Source organism: Pangasianodon hypophthalmus, chromosome 8 (genome assembly GCF_027358585.1).
Source record: "Pangasianodon hypophthalmus isolate fPanHyp1 chromosome 8, fPanHyp1.pri, whole genome shotgun sequence".
NCBI lineage: Eukaryota > Metazoa > Chordata > Actinopteri > Siluriformes > Pangasiidae > Pangasianodon > Pangasianodon hypophthalmus.
Window position 1 is genome coordinate 22463063 of NC_069717.1, and position 22033 is coordinate 22485095.

The 22033-nt window shown below is 38.1% G+C and overlaps 1 protein-coding gene across 4 annotated transcripts in view; it reads left to right on the plus strand.

The window, feature by feature from the left end:
• Positions 1-22033, plus strand: part of acot7 (acyl-CoA thioesterase 7) — a 71959-nt gene that overhangs the window by 36653 nt on the left and 13273 nt on the right. For all 4 annotated transcript variants that reach the window (XM_026925541.3, XM_026925542.3, XM_053236183.1 and 1 more), the window contains exon 8: positions 17975-18091. In XM_026925541.3, coding sequence (XP_026781342.1) covers positions 17975-18091 — 117 coding nt within the window. The remainder of the gene's footprint in view (positions 1-17974; positions 18092-22033) is intronic.

The following is a 22033-nucleotide window of genomic DNA, read 5'->3' on the forward strand; positions in this document are numbered from 1 at the left end:
GATATTTTAGTAGTGCTTGATTTGTTAATATGGCTATGAAGAGCTAGAGTGTTTTTTTTTTTTTTGGTTTGTTTTTATGTAAGGAATAAAACACAATGGTGTGTGCTCTTACAGGAAAATAATCAACAACGGGGTGGTGTGATGCCTCACCCGAAGTGTTTTAATCTCCTCGTACCACAGCAGTTTTCAATTCCTAGCAATTTTTCTTTCTTAACATAACTATAAATGGATACTTTTTATCCATTTATAGTTATGTTCAATGTTGTGGAACATCCATGAATCAATAAGTTCCTGTTACCACTTATGTTAAACAACTATAAACATTTGTTTGTTTGTTTATTTTTTGTCTTTCTTGAAGTTAACAAGACAAAAAAGTAGCTTCTTATGCTACCGAGAAGGTGCAAAGACTTTCCCAAATTGAAAAACTTCAATTCTGATTGTTATGAAGCGCTGACACTGGAGACTCCTTCCAAAAATGCTAAATCCAAAAATGTATCTCCTTACAGAAAACATCAGCATTCAGAATTACACTTTTTAATCCATCTACGTGGAACGTCCACTGTAAAGGCACTATGAATGAGCTGTTACTATAGAAACTGTAATATATTAGAACGAGCACATTAAGATAGAGCCGTGACTTGAGTTACAGCCGGCACTATTGTCAGAGCTGCTGTTATAGAGAATTAAACAGCACTCTGGTATAATGTCTTTTTCTGCCTTCAAACCAGTTGCCTTCTGTTAAACCATTTGCAATTAATGGCAAAAAAGCTGCAGGTTCATGAGAATCTTCCCCAGATCTGTTATAAACTAACACAACCACCACTTTTAGATGAATAACAGCTTTTCCGTGTGATGTGACAGTGATGAACTGTGTGGCCCTCAGATCTGAAAAACAAATTTCTCCTGGAATATTCCTAAAGCCATGACATTTAAACACAAAGAGAAGACGTTTTATGCATTCATGCATTAATTTAGTGTTCAGAAGAAAGTGACATTGCTCAGTTTGATGGAATGTTGGTTTGGGTTTGGTGTTATGGATTGAAAGGCAGCTCATTACAGGCTGTGGTTCAGACCAGAGCAGAAAAAATAACACATTTGCTCCTCTAAGCCTCTTGACCACTCTTGAGCTGAGTCTATAAGCAAGCACATCTGGCACACATGTAGCCACACAAACACACAGTCTATTTGCTTGTTGTTGTTGTTGTTGTTTTTGTTTTTTCGTACCATTCCTCATACTGTTTCTTTCCCTCTTGCACTGTAAAAGATGAAAGTGAGAAGCAGCTGAATGCTTTTCTAAAGGATCAGAGAGAAGGACAGGTCTTTAGGTTTGTGTGTGGCTCTTGGCACCCTGTTACTGGATACGAAGCGAATGCGGCCGCAGCAGTGGTTTCACACCTTTCTAGAAAGGAACGATCCTGTCACCTTGTATCTCTCCAGATCATCTCTCTAATTCTTTTTCACTCCCATTTTCCCCCCTTCATCTTGCTACCACTATCACCCTCTTTCTTGTTTGTACTATTATATCTGTCTTTCTTCATCCCCGTTCTCCTTCAGTGTAGCGGGGTTAGAGTGGGGGGTTGTTTCTGTGGAAACTGAGGCTGATTGCCAGGGAGGAAAACAGCATGCGAGTGGAATTAAAGCGAACAGCAAAACGAAAATCTGTTGCCTTGCAAATGTATAGAGGTGTAGGTTAAGACAATGTTTAAAAAATATCCCGAGTGCAAATAAGACCTGTGGAAGTGATATAAATTTTTGTTATTTATTAGGCATGTATGTAGCATCAGGTTTCCATGTCATTATAAGTCAGCGGTGTAGCCAGGAATTAATTTGAGGGTGGGGCGGATAAGGAAATATACTAAGTAATAGCATATTTACTGCACAATTAAATTGAGAAGTGCGACATGCTCGTGCATTTTGGGTGGATGCCAGACAGTAGAAGTAGAACTATGTACCACCAACCGATTTTTACCATATTAATAATGTTAATCGGTGTAGGAAATTAAATACCTTTAAAACAGTTCCATTAAAATTTAAATAACGTGCTGGTAATAGGAGGAAAATGAAATCTTACCTTCTAAAATCAGATCTATGCTCCTTTTCCTCCTCCAGTAGACTTTCAGTACTTCATCTGCTGTCACCTTAATATCCCTGAGCTCAGGGAGAATTATAAAATTTCTCTGATTATAAAAGTTTGTGCAACCAGGTTATTGTAAGTTCTTTCTTTTTTTTTCCCCCAAAAGTTGAGCAAAAGGTTGCATCAGCCAATCATGTGGCACTTGATTGTGGCTGATACAATCATTTTTCTCACAGAATGGTGAAAAAAAAACAACCAGTGAGAAGCAGTTCTGCCTGTTGAAAATGAATTGATGAAAAAGATCAGAGGAGAATGGACAGATTGGTTTAAGCTGACTGAAAGGCTATGGTAACTTATATAATCACTCTTTACAACTGCGCTAAGCAGAAAAGCATCTCAGAATGTACAGTATGTTTTGGCTCACTGAAACTGGGCGGTTGAAGATTGGAAAAATACCAGGTGTGTGTGTGTGTGTGTGTGTGTGTGTGTGTGTGGACAGAGGGAATGTCATTAAGCCTTAAACAGCTGCATAAATGCTTCAGGATTTTAGGGATTTCAAGGGATATTGTTTTTTGGCTAGGCTCCTCTAGAAATAATTATAGGGCACAGGCAAGTTGCATCCATCATTATTACAGATTTTGTGTGTGTGTGTCTGTGTCTGTGTGTATGTGTGTATGCGACACTGACTTGGAATCTGTTTGCAAATATGGCACTGCTTCTGTCATCTGAAAATAGATGCAAAGAAATCATTGCCAAAACAACACACTGAAGTATTTTAAGACTTAACACTACTTTTTGTCCTCTCACAGTAATTGAGTTGTTGTTTATGTGGAATTTCAGAAACTCAATCTCAGCAACGACAACAACAAAAAAGTTGTTTCAGGTGGCCTCATGTGCATCGTTCTTTTTATATATATATATATATATATATATATATATATATATATATATATATATATATTTATGAGCATCTGGAACCATGAAGACAATATGCAAATATACATAAAGTATGTGACTCCAGGGGCCTTTTGTGACAATCTTCCAGCACCTGTTGCCATGGTAACACTTCATTATGAAGCAGCTTGGTTCGAGCCTTTTGATTATACCGCTATGATTAAAACACTGGGGGAGAGGGAGGGAGGGAGAGAGGGAGGAGGGAGGTGTGCTCTTTTCAAGAGCGGAAGTAGATTTTATTTTCAAACCATAAGTACTCACTCTTTGGTCTGCTCTCTGCATTAACACTGCCTGAAGTGGAGTGGGGAATTAGACGAAATACACCAAGAATGAGATACACCGCTGAAGAATGACACAGTTCAGAGGAAGACTCTTTTGTTATCTTAAATGGCCACTCTCGGCTTAGTGCATTGTGGGAGGAAATTTGCGACTCGTCGTAATCAAGGATACGAATGCTGCCAGTGAAATGGACTGCTCTGGAACTGGTGTTCTAATTGGACATTGTGTGTGCAGTTCGTCCTTTCAGTCCATTGCATCACTTTTTTTTCTAACTGCACAGCCAAAGCCCCCTTAAGCTACTGTGGCCTTACCCAGCCTCAGCGTGGTCCCTATTTTTGTCCAAAAATACTGACCTTTGTTAACTCATGCAGCAATGATGAATAAAATTAAGGGGTTAGCTGTGTAGCATGGCAGTCAATATCCAGGCAGTTTGTAGTTGTAGTTTAATCCCATGTGCATTAGAGTGTTTAAGGTTGTCTGTTAAAATGAAAAAATGGTTACGCTTCAGTAACCAAACATTGAGGACTTGTAGCCTATTTTTTTTCCATTTCCAGGCAACTGAGTTCTTGTTTGTCTAGAGGTGAGGTAGTTGAACTTGTCTTGGTGCTCAGTTACAAAGTACTGTCAGGAAATTTGCATTATACTTTACAAGCAATATAATTTAATATAATATATTATTGCTATGGATGTAATGTTGGTAACAATGCCAAATAGCTTATTGAGATAAGGGATAAAACACAAATGGGCATGCAGTTATGGGAAAATAATCACCAACAGGGTGTTGTAATGCTGATTGTTGATTATTTTCCCGTAATAGCACATCCTGAAGTGTTTATTCCTCATATACTACTGCAATGTGCCAGCGATAACCATTATTGTTTGGAAAAACATTGCCTGGTCTTTTTCCAATCTTCAACTGTCCAGTTTCTGTGAGTCTGTGCCCACTGTAGTCTCAGATTCCTGTTCTTCGCTGACAGGAGTGGAACCCGATGTGTTCTTCTGCTGTTGTAGCCCGTCCACCAGAAGGTTTGATGTCTTGCATGTTCTGAGATGCTTTTCTGCACACCATTGTTGTGAAGAGTGGTTATTTACGTACCTGTAGCATTCTTGTCAGCTTGAACCACACTGGCCATTGTTCTCTGATCTCTCTCATCAATAAGGTGTTTCTGCCTGCAGAATGACTGCTTACTGGATGTTTTTTGTTTTTTGCACCGTTCTGTCTGAACTTTAGAGACTGTTGTATGTGAAAATCCCAGGCGATAAGCAGTTTTTTAAAACCTCAGACCAGCCCATCTGGCAACAACATCCATGCCACAGTCAAAATCACTGAGATCCCATTCTGATGTTTGATGTGAACATTAACTGAAGCTTTGAGCTGTATCTCCATGATGTTATACATTGCACTGCTGCCACATGATTGGCTGACTAGATAATTGCATGAATGAGAAGGAATACAGATGTTCCTTTTAAAGTGGCCAGTGAATGTAGATACTATAACATATTAGAACGAGCGCATTAATATTAACTTGTGATTTGAATTACACCACTACTGACTGAGCTGCTGTTAGAAATGAATCAACACCACATGATCAATCAGAATCGAGAATTCAACAGTGGACTGATCTTAAAAAATATATATATATATATATATTTAACTTTACAATTAAAGAGTGATGACTTCAGCCTTGAGTAGCAGTCAGTGTGCGATGAAATGATAAATATGAAATGATAAGAAACAATGACAAAAATACCCTGTAACTATCATCAGAGTGAGTCACTGCGAGACTTTTATTTCACTTTACCTTAGGCAGGCGGAGGAAGATTGAAAGAGCTTTTATAAATTTAATAACAATGTTCAACTTCTGACCATGTCATCTCTCCTGGAAATGTGCTATCTTTATTTTGATGGCAAATGTGAGTGTTTGGTTGGTTCTTTTTTTAGTTTGAGAGAGAACATTTCAGACAATTAAAGCATGTGCAGGAGCATAATTTCTTCAAAATGCAATGCTTGATGGAGCAAATCACCCTAAAAAGAATTTGACCAAACCAGTAAACTAATTACAGGTCAATTTCACTTTACTTTACTACATTATAGGAATCCGTAATGGACGAGTTTGGAGCAGTTAGTGTTGTGTGCCTGCTAAATAGTGCTTGCAAGCTTTCATTAATGTTAAGCAACTTAGCATTTTTGAATGCTTAATGAGGAAGAGAAGCAGTAATGCTAGAGACAGTGTGAAAACATTTAAATTACTTCAGTTCCTGCTAAATACTGTTTACAGAAAAGGTTCATAATTACAGAAATGTAGTATGGGAGTCTAATCGAGCAATTATTCAGCAATATATACAGTTAACACTGGTCTAACATTGACCAATACGATTATACAAAAAGTTGTTTTTAGGGTTTAACCTAAACCTTGTTTAATATGTTAATGGATTGTAGGGAACAAGTGTATTTGGGTTTGTTTTCAAACTCTGCCCCATGCTTATTTTATAGCAAATAATCCAAAAAGTGTTCAACACCGTGTAATTGAGCACAGTGCGACATGATGTACAGAACCACATCTACTGTAAGATATATGATTTTGCAACGATAGGTAGAGTAAAAGTGGGATTATGGAGTGGGTAATGTCTGTACATCAGAAATGCGTGTGCACCATACAAAGGCTGCAGTGCGGTTTGGTTGATTTTTGGGAAGTAGTTGGGTTGGACATTTTGCTGAAACCTAGCAAACATACCTGATGTATTGGACACGGTTGCACAAAGAAAAATCCCTCAAAATGAGCTGCTAGAGTGTACACTGGATAACTGCATGTTCTTGACTCTCAACTGCCTATTTACAGGACTACTCTAAAAATTCACTAGATGGCCAAAAGTTTGTGGGCACCTGACCATAACACCAATATGTGCTTTTTGAACATCCTATTCCAGATATAGTCTCCCTTTGCTGTTATAATAACCTCCACTCCTCTGGGAAGGCATTCCTCTCGATTTTGGACCGTGGCTGTGGGGATTTTCTTAGTCAGCCATAAGAACATTAGTGAGGTCAGGCACTGATGTCCGGCGAGGAGGCCTGGTGTCTGGGGCATTCCAGTTCATCCCAAATGTATTCAGTGGGGTTGAGGTCAGGGCTCTGTGCAGGACATTCAAGTTCTTTCACTCCAAATTTGGCAAATCATGTCTTCACGGAACTCGCTTTGTACACAGAGGCATTTTCATGCTGGAACTTGTTTGGGCCCCTTAGTTCCTGTGAAGGGAAACTGTAATGCTACAACATACGAAGATGTCCTATACAGTTCCGACATTGTGGCAACAGTTTGGGGAAGAGCCACATTTGGGTGGTCAGGAGTCCACAGACTTTTGTCCATATAGTGTTGTATAAGTCAAGTGTACTAGCCTCTGGACTTAAATTTGTTTAAGGCTATGTGTTATTAATGTTGTCTTGCCCCACCAAAATCTACGGTCATGAGCCGCTCTTGCGCAAGAGACTACCATCCATTTGGTGTAGCCACACTGACATGGTAGTGAGTGAGTCAGTCAATTGATCAGTCAGTGTAGTAAATAATTGTGACTAGTTTTACAGTTTACTTGTGGCATGTCTACCCACCGTTAAACAGCAAGTATAAGCTACAAGGACTGCAAGTGTAAATATTGTAAATAAACTTTGCAATCAACTGTGCAATTCAAATGCGACACTTTCAGACATTATGAAATGAGAAACTGAAAGGGAGTATTTGCTTAAAACTCTATCACAGCTTTTAAAAACAATTCATGGATTACATTTACAATTACATTTTGAGTAATAACAAGTCAAACTCATTTTATTCATCACTTCAGACACCTCTCCAAACTGAAAAGTCTAATCCATATTGATTTTAGGCCAAGCAGTTAGCCTGTAGTGGTGGTAGGAGGCAACTGCTAGATGCAGACCTTGCATGAGTTCCCACAGGATTTTGGCTGTGTGTGAATGTAAAAAATTTAATCAGCACTTCACTAGTCCATGGCATGTGCTTGGTATTTCTGTAGTATGCTTATGACTAAGGTACTAAATCTCCTCAAGCTCCTCTTCAGAAAGGACTCTTTGGTGAATCAGCTGAGTGCAAACATGACAGATGAGTTCTAAAAGAACGCAGGTGGAAACTTCGCAGTCTCTCTGTTTCAATTTCAAAGTGTCCTCATCCTTCTTTTTACAAGGCCTTCCCACCTTTCATTTGCTCATTCCCATTTTTCACCCAACAGCATTTTGCCAGCGCGCTGCTTGTGAGTCGCAGGAAATGTTTGCCAGAAATTGTCAAGAGACACTTTGGGAGGCGGCGTTTGGGATTTTTTTGGGTGGCACATCTAAATTGAAGGAATCTCACTTCGAGATGAGACTCCTTAGGTACAGCTCACACTCACACTAGAGTGCCAGCATGTCTATACTTGTAGAGTATTGGGAGCTTTACAAAACGAGCAGTCACGAATCTGCAAAATGAAGGGCATTTGTGTATGAAAACACTCTGGCTGTAGTGAAATTATGGCACATGAGCATAATTGGCTTGCACAAAAAGTTATGTTTAGTCTAGTTTCTTCCTATTCCTGCACTTCAACCCAATTTTGTTATTCCCTCTTTGGCATTTAAAACATAAGCTCTCTGCTCTTCACAGTTTTAAGAAGTCAGAAGTGAAGGATTGTGTTTTAATCTTTACCTGTGTATGTTGACAAAAGTATTTTTTTAAACAGTATCCCACAAATGTTTAGGAGAATTAAAAATCAGAGTAATTATGCAATTTCGCACAAGCAAGAGTGCGGCTATACTGAATATCAGCACGGCTGCGATTCGGCCACAGGTACTCACAGCCGTGCCAATACTCGGTATAATCACGTGATTGCAAGTGCGATATTGCTTTTATACAACAGTTCTATAAACAAGAAATTAATATCGAGTAAGTGACATTTCGAAGACAGTAATAGATCCCGAAGAATCCACAATCACTTTATAGCACATCTGGCTATCTAGCTATCGTTGATTTGTACATTCCCATTAAAGGTGCTTCCGATAAAATTGGCGTCCCTTCTTCATCTACATCTGATGAGCTTTCATATTTTAATTCAAAAGGTATAGTCCTGAAAATTATCGTTTGCCATGTGATGACACTAACACTACTGTAGTAACTGTTTCGAAATAGGAAGTGGAATTTTACGTGGCAAACACAGACTAGTGGAGTGATACACAAAGTGAAACGTCCCAGTTCGGTTATAGTGAATATAAGTACTTTTCGAATGCTGCTCAGCCAATCAGATTAGTGGACCAGAACTGACTGTTGTATAAATGAACTCAAAGACTTCTCAAGTCTAAATGGATATTATAGCCATGTGGAGCACATCAGTCGAATGCTGAAGATAGCGAGAGTAAAAGTTCCACAAATCCAAACACGCTGAGACTTTACAGGAATCTCAAGTTGAGTTCCTGACTTCTTGCAGAGGTTTGGCTCAGATGTCTTCCCATGGCTGTGTCAAGCCCGCCAGCTGATTTCAGCACAGAATCTGATGAGCTCCCTGGGCCGTCCTCTGTCTGTAATGAGAACACTGCTGTGTCTGATATTCTCAAGTCTCTGGCAGAACAGTTACTGCTGTTCCTAAGTCTACTGGAGGGACTTTTTTTTTCAGCTGAGCTAAATCTGGGGAAATGTGGACCTGCAAGGTCCAATTTGTATTCTGGGTACCAGGGAGATTTTATTTCTTTTATAAAAAACTTTCAAAATTAAGTTCTGGATTCGCTGTATTGGGCTGCTGCTGTGGAAATGTACAGTATGTAGGCACATAATGTATTAATTTTTAAACTGTTTAATAAGAGTCTGATTACTGTCTGGGACCAATTAAATGGAGATTATAATTTATATGAAGAGACATATAAATAGAATGAATGTCTAAGAGTTAAGCTGGCATAGTTCCCATGAAAAAGGAGTAGTGAAGATCATTCTCTATCGTCTCATGTCTTTAGGACAGACATGTCCTCTCTCTGCTTTGATTTTTGACATTTGTAATGTCAAAAAAGGTCAAATTTGGGATTCAGAATATGCATTATGCTTTTAGAATAATATATTCCATAACATATAGTATAACCATAACTGCTACTGCTATTTGTGGAAGAACATTTTGTAATGTGGGTACTGCTGTGCTCTTCTCCCCTGTGCAGATTAATTTCATGGCTGCGAGTGGCAAATCAATACACATTCAAACAGAATTCATGGCTGTGTCCCAAACCACATAATGCACACTAATTAGTATGCGTAAATTGACATCTAAGGTTCACTGACTGTATAGCAGTATATAGTTAACCTGCTATATAACTATATAGCAGGTTAACATGCAATTTGGGATACCGCCTAAGTGTTCAGGACCTAAGGAGGATATAAGTAAATGCGGAAGTTTCCTCAGTACTGCAGAGGCATCATGAGAAAGAAACTTTATTGTGCAAAACACTGACTGTCACAGTTACTTGTAAAAGAGTTAAAAGAGCAAAACCTCTTGGTTGCTCCACTGTAATCTCTCTGCTGTGTAGGCTTTGCTCATCTCTGAGACCATTGGATGTCAAGTAGCCGAGTAAGTGGCTAGCTGGTGAAAATACAGCATAGAGAACAAAACTATCATTGCGAGTTGCTTCCAAAGTGTGTACTTCTATAAAATGTATTAGCATGCTAACCAAAACACAGAGCAAGCAGGGCAAGCAGGCACCCCGGATGACTCACTCTTGATGTAACCAAGTTTGAAATACAAAAATGCAGAGAAACACACAAACACCTTCTGTTTGTCACTAGCTGGTTGTCATGAGTTGTCTAGCTAAACAACCGCACAACTGGGTGAGCTTACAAATTCCATAACCACAATAAATCAGGAGACTATAATTCACTGACTTCTAGCCAAATTAGAGAACAAAGAAATGTGTTGCAAGAAAAAGCTAAAAAATATTCTGAATCCTGTGTTTCCTCTATTGGTTTTTAGTAGCTACTAGAAATAGATTTAAAATTATGATGCTAGGTTACAAAGCCAAAAATGAACCAGCTTTGCACTGTAATTCAAGCCATTCGAGCCACAAGAATGGCTCAGCTTGACCCACCACTATTATAAGACACAGAAGACAACCAGCAATCAATAAGGAAATCCCTTGTTGTTTTCTAACATAGATGGGATATTATATAAAAAAAAAATAGGTAACGTTTCAAAAAAATAAATCAGGTTCTAGATATAAATGCTTTCGGGCAAATTGCACCAGATGTCATTATAAAAGACTTTGTAATTGGTTGGGAACGTTTCACGTTAGTCAAGTTTCACGTTAATCAAGTTCTCATTATTAAACAATACTAGCAAAGGCCATAAACACCCCTTTCAGGACAATTCCTTCCCCAGACAAGTGCATCACACAAGATTTCACAACACCCTCTCAGACTGATGATAAGGAAGGTAAGAGAGAAGCCAGCAGTCACTCGAAAAGAGTTGCAGGATGAACTGAAAGCAGCAGGAACAACAGTTAGACAGAGAACAATAAGCAAGGACCTGCACCGCAGTCATCTCCATTCCTACATGCAAAACTCCTCTGCTTAAAACAAAAAGCACAGGAAAAAAAAATTAGAAGTCATTGGCAATAATTTGGCTTTTTGGAGAAAGAAGGGTTGCGTATGTGATCCCAAGAACACCACACCCACAGTGAAGTATGGAGATGAGAGCATCATGATAATGGAGCTGCTTCTCTGCAAACGGGGCATTACACATCATAAAAGGGAACTTGAGTGGAGCAATGCAGGGTGACATATCAGAGGAAAATTTGATTTTATCAGCCAAGAAACTCAAATCTGAGACTGCTTTCTCCTGCTTTTATTTATGGAGGATTTTGAAATTGTGAGTCCATCAAAAAGGGACACTTTTGTCATTGGGGAACTGAAGATGCCAATAAGAATGGGCCAAAATTGAACCACAATGCTGCAAAAAAGCTAATCACTTCTTAAATTTGAAGTGGATATACACACAGGAAGTATACTAAATATCAGTTTCATCAATTAAACCAAAAACAAAGTGCCCAAGTACTTATGTCCTCTCACAGTGTTTACTTACGTATCAGCACTGACTCCTGCTCGTGGATATATGTTTTCCAAGTAGACAAGCAAGCATTTGTGTAAGTCACTCTAGCTAGTCTGATAGTCTGCCAAATGTTGTACTTGTAAATGTGGATATAATGTCTAGAGCAGATCAGCATCCACTAGATAACTATTTACATAAGACATACCGTCTTACATATGTAATACACAGGAGGAGTGACCTTTGGCACACCAGCAGATTTCAACAGTGTGGGTATTGATTTGTGTAAGCCTAATGTATGCAATGGTCTAAATGTGCAAGGCTTGAGCAAACGAACACCCTTTGTAATCTGTATTCAGTAGAGAAGACCAAAGCAAAGCAGATGGTGAGATTGTTGCAGTCCTACTGTGCTGGTCCAGTTTGTGTGACAAACAAAACATGGGGAGGCTTGAAACATCTGCCAGTGTCTTGTCACGGTTCAGAAAAGGACCCCGGTTTTCCGCTTGGCCCCGTGGGTGAGGGTTCACAGGTTTGTTGGCTTTGCAGATCTTGTTATGCAAAAGTCATAATTCTAATTCCTAACTCTAAAGCCATTTGAAGGAATTTGGCCAATGTTACATGAGTATCCAGTGCTGGAGACTTGATTCAAAAGTTATTTTTTCCGATGCTTCCAGTTTTTTCTTGTGTAGAGCTCTCGGGACGGGGGTTTGTTTCAAAAGGCCTGGAAAACAGATTACAGACTAACAAAGTAGATTGCGTTACGGGAGGCAATACAGTTTGGAATAATATGATACTCTACCTGCAGATCGGTCCTTGTTTTTCATGTCCAGGACTTTTTTTGGCATTTGGCCCTCTTTTAGAGAACCACTGTCAGGAATTCCCCTCTCAATGGGCTTCCTGGGTCGATGAACACTGCTCATTTGTTTAGTTTTTTATGGCCTTTATTTTAGCTTCTGCCCTGTCTCCGCCCCTGTCTTTTCATTGGTCTGTTCCCCTAATTTGTTCATCTGCCCTGATTTCTATTGAGTGTATTTGTGCAGTACTGAGCCTTATTTTCTATTCCTATCTTTTTCAGTTTTCTGAATCTTGCCTGTTTTTGTTCTTAATTATGGATTTCCCTTGTTTGATGTAGTCTTCCTGTTTTCTGACCTACTCTATGGACACTGATAATGATTTTCAGATTGCCCATAATAAATACCATGCTGAGTTTACACACTTGGATCCGGCCTTCAAGAGCCGCATGTTACAAGCACATTTTCCTGGAAAAGATATTTAACTAAGAAGTCTCACTCCATGGATACTGCATTAGTTATTATTCAGTGGTTTATCTGACTAGCTCAGGACCATCAGTATATAAAAAATCTCTCATTTTCCTTTGGCAAATTTTTTTTCTTCTTCTTCTTCTTCTTTTTTTTAACCTCAAAACACCCTCACCCTCATTTACTATCTGACTGACCTGGTGCTACTGGACGTGCGACTCTTTGTCTTTATTGTGCCACGAAGACGTTCAAACAAAACAGTAATTACTGAGTAATTGCAGTAGTCCAGTGTAGATAGCCTGTAATTCTTGTTGTCTTAAGACTTAACAGCAGTACCAGTCTTATTGTGAAGAGGTTTCCCTCCCTTGAAAGATCCTATAAGGTGGAAAAATACTGACGCTAGTGCTTAGTGTAGCCACAAAATATACACTTACTTCTTTTTTCCTCTTAAAGCACCTGGAGACCTATATTTCACAGCTATAGAAATACCACAAGTATATCAGGTAACTCATTCGGAATGCAATATAAAGGCATAATGCACCATACGAGGTGTAGCATTGTCGTACTTTTCCTTTTTTTGCCACCGGTTGTTTTGTTCTGCAAGGTCATTACTTCTATGTTGTGAATACAGATTCATTCATCTTGCCTAAATCCTGCAGTGGGTTCCTGTCACAGCTGTTTTCACTATTAGAGTGTAAATTAGTGCATTTGTGCTGCATATTTGGGTGCAGTAATCTAATGCACTCCTATTAACCAGGATAATGTGCTTGAGATGATACCTGAAATTTAGGAAACACACACTGCGCTCAGATACAGGCTTTTTCTTTTGAAAAGAGGTTTCGTCTCTTCATTGGACAAACATTTTGGGAGACTGTAAAGCCTGCTGTATATTGGAAAAATAAGACGTGTAGGTGCAAAAAAAAAAAAAAAAAAAACTCATCTCAAAGCTAATTTGAGGACACGCAATAAACAAGTATTAGTGTAGGGATGTAATGGAATACATTATGAATGTGTTCTAAATAAATAGAAATACAGATAAGAATTGGAGGCGCACTGTTAAGTTTTGTTTTTCTAGAAAGCTTGCCAAAAAGGTATGCAGTTCATCTGGTTGAGACTGGCGTGCATCAGGACAGGGATCTTAGTGAACGCAACAAAAATGTGGGAGCTTTTTACTTTCGAGTGGGTACAAGTAAGCCATCACATTTGAAGCTTGTGGGACCAACAAAGACCATGTTTGTTAACATGATTGTGCAGCACTGAGTGATGAATTCATGAAAATATCATGAATGGGAAAAACAGACCTGTGTACATCTTTAGTCAAAACCAGTTATGAACTCGTGTGATGTAGCTGAGGTTGAGGAACTCTTGGAGCCAGAATTCACATGCTCCCTCCATTTCTAGCTCTGGGTTTTTTTTTTTCCAGTGTTTTCGGGGACATAGTAGAAGGGTTCATATTTAATTAAAAAAAAAACACACACAACTCTACAGATCTACACTCGAATGGCTCTGAAGATTGATATGTGAAATGTGGCATGTTATTTGCAATTATTGGGCAAGTCGAGTCCCCTTTTTTTTTTTTTTTTTTTTAAAGATAGCTCTATTTATTCATGTCTCACTTCATCTAAGCTCTGCCATGATGGAGCATTCCCTGTGGGTTTGCAAATCCCCATGTCAACTTGTGCACCATGGTGCATTTATGCGATACATGAGTGAGAGTAAAATAGCCCTGCACTGCAGAATCTCAGAAGACTGGGAATAAGGGGAAGTGCGGTCAATGATTTGATTTTTTTTGAGGTGATTTATTCGACAAATTGAGCTAACATTTTGAACATTGTCTTAGTGGCCTCATTAGCCACCAAGAGTGTGATGCTGAGAAACCATGTGATGACATTTGCAGTTCAGCTAAGATTTTTTTGTGCTAAGGAAAATAGCCAAACAAGTACAATGTATATATAAAATTATTTTTCTGGATAAAGGGCAAATTAGGTGTCATCGGAAATGTTCCTAGTAATGACGAAATAATAGTTAATGTTAATAATTAATGTCAAGAATTTTCTCAGTAGACTTTTACTGTAGCCATAGTAGCATTTGAAATGCATCTTTTTTGCAGTATTATCCTACCAACACTTCTATGTGTTTGGGTCTTTATGTGATGATGTAAAGACTTAAACTCTGTGGGATAGAAAACTCAGACTAATGATTTGTTTTTGCTGTCAACTGCAGTATGCTGTACCATAAAAGCAAGGGACAATTAAGTGATTTAACATTGATTGGTTCCGGCAGCATCTAAAATACACTATATGGCCAAAAGTTTGTGGACTCCTGACTATCATACCCATATATGTTTGTTGAACATCACATTCCAAATTTGGTCCCCTTTTTGCTGTTATAGCAGCCTCCACTCTCCTTGGAAGGTTTTCCACTCGATTTTGGAGCGTGGCTGTGGGGATTTCTGTTCATTCAGCCACAAGAGCATTAGTGAGGTCAGGTACTGATGTCAGGTGAGGAGGCCTGGTGTGCAGTTAGCATTCCAGTTCATCCCAAAGGTATTCATTGGGGTTGATGTAAGGGCTCTGTGCAGGCCACTCGAGTTCTTCCACTCGAACCTTGGCAAACCATGTCTTCATGGAGCTTGCGATGTGCACAGAGGCATTGTCATGCTGGAACTGGTTTGGGCCCCTTAGTTCAAGTGAAGGGAAATCTTAAAGCTAGAACATACATAGACATCCTGTACAATTGGTGCTTCCAACTTTGTGGTAGCAGTTTGAGGAAGAACCACATATGAGTATGATGGTCAGGTGTCCACATACGTTTGGCCATATAGTGTAGCATTTGATCAAGAAATAAAGAACTAGAAGTACAACGGCTGGATATGTGAACCTTTAACACATGTGGAAAAATGTCTACTACTGCGGAGTGTTGCAGCAAGTGACTGGAATTAAATCAAGTCAGATGAAAGACAGATCCAGCATGAAACACAAGGTGGTCAACATGATGTTGTGCAAAGAGTAACACTAAAAGACAACATGAATGAAGGACCAATGAAGGCCATAGCTGCCCTGTTCTGCTTCATGATTTCATTTCATGGAACAACTGTGGTCTAAGTCATTCAAAGGAGTTCTATCATTTTGTGCTGTGCTTCTTTTTTGTGCTGGTTTTTAAATCGTAAAAGAACATCCAAGTCCTCTGTAATCTTTGCAGTGGGAGGAAAAAGGGCCAGTGGGCTGAAAGATCTACTGGCCCATTTCTCTTATCACTGTCGTCATATGGGTCCATCAAAGCAATGCTACTTTGATTCAAGAAACAAAGAAGCAGCTTGGATCAAGCGAGCCTTGAACAGATTCCTCCTTCACAATGTGGAACATGGCTCTATACTGAACGATAGTATCGACAGCCATTTACTTGTTGCTTTAACACCATCATTAGGCTGTAGAGCCCACAGGCAGGAGATCAACTCCATAAATCGAGCACTGAGCTGTGAAATTGATAACATTAGCCCTGTGTTTAAAAATAAATACACTGGCATACAAAGCAAAGTTCTGGCTTTTGGAAATTGAAATCCCATCATAGTGCAGTGGCAGAACAATTTCTGGGTTTGGATTGATGTCATGGCTTTTATAAGAGGAAGTAATCATAAAGACACAGATGGTTTGCGTCAATGGTTAGTACAGTTGAAATGTTTTCACTCACCACTCCATCACCTAACAGCTTGTCCTGATTACTTAACAAGGTTTAAAGGTGTTGCATCTATGAAACAGCTTTACGGCTGTCTAAAGAAGCATTACATTTATATATGGTGTTTTCTGTTAATTATTCTATTCCATGTCATTCCAAGAGTCCTGCCACTACATGTGTAACCTAATCTACTTATGAAAAAACAACATTAATACCAAATTTGAAATAATTTTACAATTCACTTTGATTATCAGCATCATCCATCATCAGCTTCTTGTCACATCACCTGAGGTAAAAGTCACTTGCAGCATTCAAACACGAGCCTCATAGTTGTCTCTTCACTTTACTGATCTCTGTTCATGCTAACATCGGTGAGGAAATTAATTTGATTAATTGATTATTAATTTCATGTACTCTGTTCTGTGGACAAAATTTCTTGTCTTAAACATTTTTAAAACGTTGTGTGCTGTCATCTGTACCGAGTGTGTAAATGTTCTTCTCTGTTTTGATGATGATGTGACGGTGCAGGCGCATCACACACACACACACACACATTGACAGCTGATATCTGGTTACAAACTGAATTGATTAAGCTTATGTCCATTTCGCTGCGCTGTGTAACTATGTGAAAATCTGATCTATCAATCAAGTGAAAATCGTGCTTAGCTAGCAAGGTTTTAGTTTGTTTTCTGGAATTCATACATCAAAATTCATACATCTGTTCTCTTAGCTCCTTGCAGTGTGGCTAGTCCTCATGGAATTAATGGTACATTACTTCTGTACCATATTCCTGCATCAGCCTGATGTTTTGCGAAGGCACATGCATGAAATGAGTACTCCGAATGAAGTCCAGTCTCTATACAGGATGTAAACCGTGAAGTAATTAGCGTAGTGAAATTATTGAAGGCAAATGCATTTGCAGGTTTATGCAGATCACTGGTAAGCTATTTAAACAGCTGTCGTTTATGGTGGCCCATAAGTGCAAAACACATTAACAAACCAAAAACGCAACAACAAAACCAAAAACACAACACATTCCAAAACACATCGACGTTTGCTCAAAACGGAAAGGTTAGGTTCTTATTGATCGCATGCTTGTTATTTCTCAGTCTGCTACCTAGTTAGCCTAACCAAAATGATTAATGTGAAGTAATTTATGTTATTTTTAATTGTGAGGAGTAATTCATTCTTCCTTTAGGTTTTCAGCGTTCACACACTCGTATCAATGCCGTAGTATTAATACGAGTGTGTATATCAGTATATCTAAAATAACATCATATGAATGCCCTTGATAAAATAATAACAAATAAAAGCATCAGTAGATTCAGCACGGCTCGTATTTCCTCTTACTCTAAACATCCTCCGTTTTCCTCCGTCTCAGACTCACACATGCTACAGCCAATCAGCAGCGAGCATGTGATGTTCAATAAGGACCACCCCTCGTGTTTTGAGCTTTTTTGTCGTATATCTAATTTTGTTGTTATGTTTTTAATCTTTTAAAGTAAATTTGTTCATTTGTTTTGCATTTACCACTGTAAACCTTTAATTTTACACAAATAAAAAAAGACAAAAAATGGTGATTATTGCAAATATAATAACTCATAAATTTAAGATCCATTCTTCTCTGTTTCTTTAGTCTCTTTATTTAGTCACACTCACAATCATAACTATTTATTTGCAGGTGTGACCATGAAGCTGATGGACGAGGTGGCAGGAATCGTGGCCGCTCGTCACTGCAAGACCAACATTGTGACTGCGTCTGTGGATGCCATCAACTTTCACCGCAAGATCAAGAAAGGTAAATAGGAAGGGAGATAGGAACGATTTAATAGACCCAACAAAAAGGGGTTGATTTGTAATTCTGTGATTAGCTCTTTTGGACATACACATATGCCCCCACACAATACAGACAAGTGCCATTAGAGGTCTCACACATGTCATCTTTTACACAGAAACCCTATTTTTGGATCCAAATTACCTCTAGGCAGCAAACTTCTCGTACCTAGATGCCAGCTTTGATAAAAAGTTCTTCCTGTGCTTTTGTTGCCGCACGACAGCAGCCGCTGAAATAAGCAGCTCGACTAACATGGAATAGACACTGGTTATTTTTATATTTTAGACACCCAAACAGTATCATCCTTTACAATTCCCAAATTACAGTATCACGTCTCTTGAAACAATATCTATCATGCTTCCAGGGCTGGTTTGATGGGTAACAGTACACACAAAGCACACTTCTACAGAGCCTCTGAATATATTAGGTAAGCAAAGCAGATGAGGTAGTGGAAAATTAAATAGATATAAATTACTCCACACACTGCAGTGAGCTGCCGCTGTTGTTTTGTACCACCTGTTTCACAACGAAACTGTTATCTGATCGTTCGCTGCACAGGCAGAGAAAAAAAGAAAAAAAAAAGATTATTATTTTTTTTAAGCTCTTTGGTGGTAGTAGTTTTTGTAATATTCAATATAAGCCAAGGGCACATATCAGTATTCTCAGAACACATCCAATTTCTCTTCCGTTATCTTTAAAAGATTATCTATACCATCCTAGAAAATACTATTACTTAGGTACTAATGTGTGTATCAGTGTGTTAGGCAATAGTGTATACAATGCTGTGTATCAGGAAGAATGCTTGAGGTGGTGGCAAAGAACACCACAACACAAAGGAGATGTTTTTTCTACAACCAAGTCCTTTTTTTTCCTCATAAACACTACAGTATTCTAAACCATATATACTTTGCTTCCTCACAACTGATATATGATATGATATGAAAATAACAAACTTATTGTTTGTTATTTGATTTAGCTGATTTTCTAGTTCCCTAACCCTACAGGTTACCACTATATGATTGTTGCTATGGTAACATATCAAAGGGCTTTATCTTGCTCTGTTGTTAGCCTGTTTAATTAAAACACGTCCATGCATTGTAGTCCATGTAGTAAATCTTCTTTTCTGTGTAATTAAAATCCTTGCCTATAACAGACAATATAATAACTGATGAACTGAGGAAAATGAACAATAAAATGATTATAAGTATTATAAAATTAAATTGAAATGTTCACATTGACCTCTGAGTAGGACATCCAAGGCGGAAATTTGGGAGCTTTCTGACAGCCTTGATTTTCCGACCCCGCTTTACAGTCCTAATTTTGACTGAATCTACATTATAAGTGTCCTGATACAAGAAAATAATGTGCAGCCACCAAATTACAAACAATCATTTTCAATTATCATGTTATAATGATATAATAAACATACTTTTTATTATAAGCTCACAAGCTCCTCTTTTGGTCCACTCAGTGGAACAGAAATCAAGAAAAAAACACAATATGCCAAAAATATTGTTTAGTTTTAGTGTTTAGTTTTAAAAGCATGATGTTTAATAACTAGGAGAAACCAACGTGCTAAGGCTTGAGGTTGTTTGCCCAAAAAGGTTTGGGAATCCATGATCTAAGATGTCCTCCATCTCCCAAGACTCTCAGAGCCTTTTTTTTCTGAAGCCAGGTCTACTTTCATACAGAGCGAGTGAGTGAAGATGAATAATTGATCTTATTAATAATTGAGTCTCACTTTGTCTAATATTCCATTGCTCATGTCTAAAGTTGTGCATTTGTTCACATGGTTAATATACCAGTTGTTTTGTATATGCCAAAAACATTGATATTAATTTTATTGAACATAAAAAGAAGCAGGTGAAATCAGCAATCTAAAAAAAATGGCCTATGTAATGATAATATGGACATGAAATTAACAAGAAATATAGATGCTCCTCAGAAATCTTCGCTCTGTGTTAAAGTACACCATTGCCAAAAAAAGTCTTGGCATCCATTATTGTCAGACACACACACACACAGTACAGCACAGATGTCATATTGTTTATGTGCTGTTAAACATGTTGGCAGAAATAGCCATTTATCTTGAACTTTGCTTGGAAGGGGAGATTGTTGTATACATTAGTTTGAGAAGTGTTTCTAGAGAGCGGGAAAGACTGACTGGGTGACAGTGCTGTTTAATTTGCGTCTCTTGCGTCTCTTCGTTGAAGCATATAGTTTTAGGGTGCATTATTTCAAGCTAAATGTGTGTTATGACACTCTGTTTGCCATCATCCAACAACGATGCAGTAGTACGAGCGCATGCAGTGTATAAGCCACTGCTGAAAAACTCAAATGTAGTTTAGTGTTATGTGTATTATGTATATTAAATGTGGATAACTCAGTAACGCAAGTAAGAAAAAGTGCTTTAAATAAGGAATAAAACACAACAGGGTGTGCTGTTACGGGAAAACAATTCACAGTGTGGTGGTGTGATATGGTCTGATGTGAAGCGGAGATACTGTTACCATACTCAAGTTGATTATTTTCCTGTAACAACTTTTATTCCTTTTATACCTCAGCAGTTTTTTTTATTTATCCATGAACTTAGTCCTTTTTAAAGGTTTATAAAGTGAATTCCTATTATCACTTAAGTTATAGGAGCTATAAACTGTCATTCTCTCCCTAGCCTGTCATTTATCCTCCCTCATGACGAAACACAGCCTGCTCCATCCTGAAGAGCTTCTGTGCCAGAAAACCTGCTGACTGTTACAAAGCTCTGACACTGGAGACTCTTTCCAAAAGGTTTAAATAGAGAGCTCCGTACAGTAAACTTCACCATGTCAATGATTATATATGTTTCTATGTTGTTATTTAACATTTTTTTAGTGTTTTTTTATTAGGTCTACATTGTGTAGATTATTCACCATACAAGTCCCTGTGAATTAGCTGTTACTATTGAAACAGTAACGTATTAGAATGAGCACATTAATATAATTCAACTGTGCTGTGGTATAAATGGCTTTAATCCACAACCATAAAATCCTGAGTGCAATGGCCTATGATGAATGGAATGTACTACTATTTTTTTTACAGTAGTGATCTGTACTACCGTATTTACCCATGAAAATATTTGCTAACGCTCATCAAGTTGTGTGTTTTAAAAATGTTATACCACAAAGCAAAAATATTAAAATTCCCATAGTTAAAAGATGAATATCAAGATCAGTTATTAAACTCAAAGACCTGCAATACAAACTAAGAGAGATGCTTGATGTTGATCTTGTTCTATATAAGCGTTGCTCTTTATTTAAGCAATGAAACTGACACAACTTAACTAAATTAGTGTATGAAACCTGCAGGTTCCCCGGTGAGTCCAATTCATTATATGATCTCACCTAATAAGAAGCTCGCTCACACTGCAGATGTGCTCTCCAGACCCATTTTTGCTTAATTGGTGAAACATGAGGTAGTAGTTATGAAAGCAAAACTAAGAGACAAGGTGGAGAAAGAGCAGTGTATTGTAACTTTAGTAATTGGAGAATTTAGTATGGGAACATATGCGTGACACCTGGAGAGAACGGTGTACAGCAGCGGTTCTCAAAGTGAGGTTTATGAAGCATTGCTGATACATTTTTTAAATATAGTTACAGTGGTGGAAGTCACAATTCACCATTATCCAACTTATTACATTTATTATTGAATTCTTAATAATAGTTATATGTTTATAGTCATTAACATGTTTGACTGATCACTTGACTTGTTGGTGGAACGTTCATGGACACCTCGGTGGCTCCAATAAATAGCCACAGTATTATTATTCAGGTTAGAATAATGAGCTAAATATTTGAATGATAGGATTCATTTTAAAAATCTGTGCTGAAGGGGACCATGGAATTTATTTTATGAACCTCTCATCTACAG